Genomic DNA, 5,176 nt, shown 5'->3' on the forward strand with positions numbered 1-5,176 from the left:
ATACTAATTTTATTATTATATTATAGAAAGTTGGACAGAATGGAGATTAGATCATATTGTATGCTGGTTATATACAAACTGCTTGCGACATTTACCAGTATTAGTGAGACAATGGCTGAGTACAGCTGATAGTAAAGTCAGTGCAATAATAGATAAGATTACGAGTCATTATATCAGTCCTATGCTTTGTCAAGAAGAGCTTAATAACAGATTAGTTAATGTTGAAAATATGCAGGTATATTCATTAAAATTTACTTATAAAATTATTTTTGTATTTTTAAACTTTGTAATTTAATTTTATATGTGTTATATTTTTAGATAAAGGTGCATCCAACAACAAGAGAAGTAATAGCCTTATATCAAATGGATGACACAAAATTGGAATTAAGCATAGTGCTACCGTCAAATCATCCCTTAGGTACAGTAAAGGTAGAATCTGGTCAACAGATTGGTGGTACAGCAAACTGGAGAAACTGTCATATGCAACTCTCTATATTTCTCACACATCAAGTAAGTATTGCAATAAATTTATTATTAAGAAACATAGTATATATATGGTGTGCTCCATGCACAGATGTCTATACTAAACTAGATTGCCAACTTGTCACGATTACAATAGCATGGCTTGCGGCCGATAGGATTTCCGGTGTATGAGACAAAGAATGCTATGTGACGCATATACTAATCCTCTATTATTTTTTAAATCGACTAATATTGTATATGTTGCTAATTTATTTTTTTATCAGAAACTTTCTGGATGATATTATCCATACAAGCACTGCATTTAATTTGACCAGTTTTTGACTAGTTGACACACACAGGACCGCCACCATTTTCTCTCATACAATCGGAAATCTTATGCGACGCAAGTCCGAAGGCCCAGTTAGCAATTTAGTCTAGTATAGACATCTGTGGCTCCATGCGAAATATATAAAAGTTATAGTTATTATTATTATTATTATTATTATTATTATTATTATTATTATTATTATTATAATAACAAATTAGAAAAGCTCTGATATAAATATAACAATACGAAAATTGAAAAGGGCTAATAAGAGCCGGCTGCAGTAAGTCAATACACCGAGTTAATTTTTAAAAAACATTCAAGAGATCTTCTTTAATGATGTACGTTTCGATCCTTCCTTTGGATCATCTTCAACAAGTTAATGGATAAAAGCTCGCATGTCTTGACATTCGATTTCACCTCCCGTCCCCGCAGTGAGTCTCTTAATGGTTCCAGCCATTAAGAGATGGCATAATGTCCATAGGATAGGACATCACAAAGCTGGAGAGAATTAAAGATCGAAACATAATAAAATTCTTTCCGAAGTGAAAAAATTAATAAAGCGTAACGAGCAGACTCACCAAACGGCACGCATTGATACAAAATTAAATAATAACAAGACTGACATAGAAAATCATGACTTCGCAGACAACAAGGGCGGTACAATACTATAAAAGCGCGAAGTTATTTAAATTTTTGTTAAATTTTCTACAATTAAAGCATACGTATAGTGGAGACATTCTGTGTCCATTTGTCGGTTGAGACTATTTTTTTCTTATAAATAACATTTTGGATATCAGTCTTTTACTAAGGATAGATTCCTCATCCAAAATCTCAACATTTTCCCAATCAAATTCATGGTTTGTTAATCTGGTCAGTGATCACCGAATGTTGCGACGTGTTTCTTGTAATGTGATTGCGATGTTCATTAATGCGTGTTTTTAATAACCTGCCCGTTTGGCCTACGTACGACGCATCACAGTCTTTACAAGAGATCTTATACACAATATTCATACGTGACTGTCTCTGCAGAGGATCTTTATACTTTGGTAGAGCGTAATTTATTCAGAGCAGTATAAGAGAGCATTACATTCTGATTATGGACCACATGTTTAAATTGTTCAGACACTCCAGCAATAAATGGAATTTGAAAAAAAAATTTTACGGTCATCATTATCGTCACCATTAAAGTCACGTTCAATCCTTTTTGTCGTTTGTTTGTTAAAAAATAGCGTTTTTAGTTTCAAATAGAGGTCCTCAAAGATCAAAGACAATGGATAACCATTCTCAAGCAGAATTTTAATTGCAAACTCAAGATTTTTTTGATGAAACCTTGGATGAAATAAAATAGCTCTATCCATCAAACCCATTAAGGTGCCTTTTATGGCAGAGAAGATGTTGAGACTCAAAATTTTGATTGGGAAAATGTTGAGGTTTTGGATGAGGAATCTATCCTTAGTAAAAGACTAATACATAAATGTTATTTATAAGACGTCGAAAAAATAGTCTCAACCGACAAATGGACATAGAATGTCTCCATCATACATATGCTTTAATTGTAAAAAATTTAACGAAAATTTAAATAACCTCTCGCACTTTATGTATTGTGCCGCCCCTGTTGTCTGCGAAGTCATGATTTTCTATGTCAGTCTTGTTATTATTTAATTTTGTATCAATGCGTGTCATTTATTTCTGACACTCGAATGTTTGTGTTTCCTCGATCTCGGCTCTCCGTCTTGTTTTAAACTAATTTGGTGAGTCTCCTCCTTACGCTTTACTAATTTTTTCACTTCGGAAAGAATTGTATTATGTTTCGATCTTTAATTCTCTCCAGCTTTGTAATTTCCATCCTATAGACATTATGACATCTTTTAATGGCTGGAATCGATAGGAGACTCTGTGGGAACGGGATATAAAATCGAATGTAAAGACATGATGCGAACTTTTGTCCGTTAACCTGCTGAAGATAATCCAAAGGAAGGATCGAAACGTACATCATAAAAGAAGATCTCTTGAATGTTTTTTAAAAAATAACTCGGTGTATTGACTTACTGCAGCCGGCTCTTATTAGCCCTTTTCAATTGTTATATTATTATTCTATTAAGTGTACAAATGAGTTCTTGAAATATTTTTCCGGTTTAGTTCATGTGGTACCCCCTTTGCTTCTTTCAAATCTTTTTTATTTTTTGTAAGCGGGGTTGGAAATGATTTGCTAAATAACTTCTAACTGTTTTGCGAACTTTTTTTTTTACATTTGAATTTAATTTTCATCAAGCAGCTCATCGCTATCGACTCATTGTTATCGGATTTTTGAAGGCCTCTGAAAATTTATTCATGATCACTTATGTCAAAATAATCTTATTTAAAACATAAATTAATATGCACGTATACTATACGACACAATATTGATGCCAAGAAAAGAATAAGTTGATTCATGGTTTTGCAATGTTCTTTTTTTGTTGAAATTCATAAAGAATGCGGTATTAGACGAGAAACTTATCGGTGAAATTTTCTCTATTATTTAATAAAATTTGAGATTATGTTAATTATCCCACCAAATAATACGTCATCTCTTTTAATGTGAAGTCAATACTAGTCAGTAATCGCAAAATAGCGGTAAATTATATTGAATTTAAATTGCTTTATTGTTGTACATCTAATAAATACGTTCTCTTTAACAATATAATTATTATAAAATAAATATTAATATTAATTAATATAATTAAAATTATTATCATTATTAATTTCTTATAATAATAGTGAAAAGTCTTTGAAATACTATTTTTTAATTTATTGCTTAATTAATCCTGAAATTATTACTACTATTTGTATTAATATAATTGATTGCGCTGAGTGAAAATTATCGCTAGATACATACACAGACTTCTATATGCATATTATACATAGGCCAGTATTCATAGTCCGTTCTTATATCCAAGATGATCTTAATAAGTATGGTCTTGGGTCGTCTTAAGATCCCATTCAACCAATGAAATAACCGCATCTTAAGACCATATCTGAGATGATCTTAAATATAAGAACGGATTATGAATACCGGCCCTAGACTGCTAATACGACTATGACCTTATTCATAGTCGGTTCTTATTTCAAGACCGTTTTAAGTAATGTCTTAAGATGCTAATACGGCTCTGTGATTGGTTTATAATATCTTAAGATTGTACTTAAGACAGTCTTAAATATAAGAACTGACTATGAATACGGGCCTATGTTTCATACATAGACATAGTATATCTACACCAAGTGTTAAGGAGTGGGGGTCGTCAAATATTAGACAGAGATAGCATGCTTTGTATCACCATTCTATCTTTATCTTTTCATCTCCTCCACTTTTCTGTTTCCCAGTCAACGAAGACTTCTTTACATTACCGCGCATCGTTAGAAAAAGATAGATTGGTGATCATACAGCAGTTATCTCTTTCTATTTTTTGACTATTCTGACTACGGAAAATGTAGAGACGCGCGGTCTATATATTATAAAAAAAACCTTACAAAGATAAAAAAAAATACGCCAAGTATATAAAAAAATCCCAACTTGTACGCAAAAAAAGTTTAAAAATAAAAACTAAATGAAATCAATAGTTAACTAGCCAAGTATTTAGAAGCAATTCAGTTTATAAGGATTTGTAATTTGAAATAGTATTTGTCATAAAATCAATCTTGTATTTATAGAAATGTTATAGACAGATTCACTCACAGATTCACGGGTTTCTATGAAATTAAAACGCATTTTATTTTTATTAACAGAAACCTGATTTTCAAAATAAGTTCAACAATTTTGAATATTGTATATCACAAATTACACTATTATAGAGTTTATTAAGGGTGTTATATACTATAATATCAAATCATATTGTTGATGTTAAGTGCGATTAAAATTCCTTTGATTTGCAAAGTATATCTTACAGGATGTATAATTCGAAAGAAAATTTTTCGTAAACTCTAAGTCGCATAAAACAAACTTACACCAGAGCAAAGTATAAAAACTTGGTGTACCCGGGTCGCATTAAGGGGATCCTAAATCCTAAACCGACGGGCGAACTCCGACGGGTTAGCGCCCTCATCTAAACGTAACTAAAAGGATCGATAATACCGACATTTTTAGTTCCGCCATTACCAACATAATTATTTCAAACATGCATAATAGAAAACGCAATCTTTTGCATTGTGTTCCATATATTGAAATGAGACAATATCACAATATATTTTTACTGCTTTATATACAATAATTAATTGATAAATTACCAAACTTTAATTCATGCGTGAGAGAGTAATATACATATACGCACTAAAACATTATCGCAATTTCTAATATCTTCTTTCTCTCGATCATACGCTTACTCTGTTTCTCTCTGTATCTCTCTTTCTAAT

General features: G+C 31.5%; 1 protein-coding gene across 1 annotated transcript in view; it reads left to right on the forward strand.

Moving 5' to 3' along the window:
* LOC115241065 (E3 ubiquitin-protein ligase listerin) overlaps positions 1–5,176 on the forward strand; it is a 38,321-nt gene that overhangs the window by 16,846 nt on the left and 16,299 nt on the right. Inside the window, exons 6-7 of the mRNA XM_029816605.1 lie at positions 27–235; positions 319–510. Of these exons, the coding sequence (XP_029672465.1) occupies positions 27–235; positions 319–510 (401 nt within the window). The remainder of the gene's footprint in view (positions 1–26; positions 236–318; positions 511–5,176) is intronic.

This window comes from Formica exsecta, unplaced genomic scaffold, assembly GCF_003651465.1.
Source record: "Formica exsecta isolate Colony F162 unplaced genomic scaffold, ASM365146v1 scaffold1184, whole genome shotgun sequence".
Classification (NCBI taxonomy): Eukaryota; Metazoa; Arthropoda; class Insecta; order Hymenoptera; family Formicidae; genus Formica; species Formica exsecta.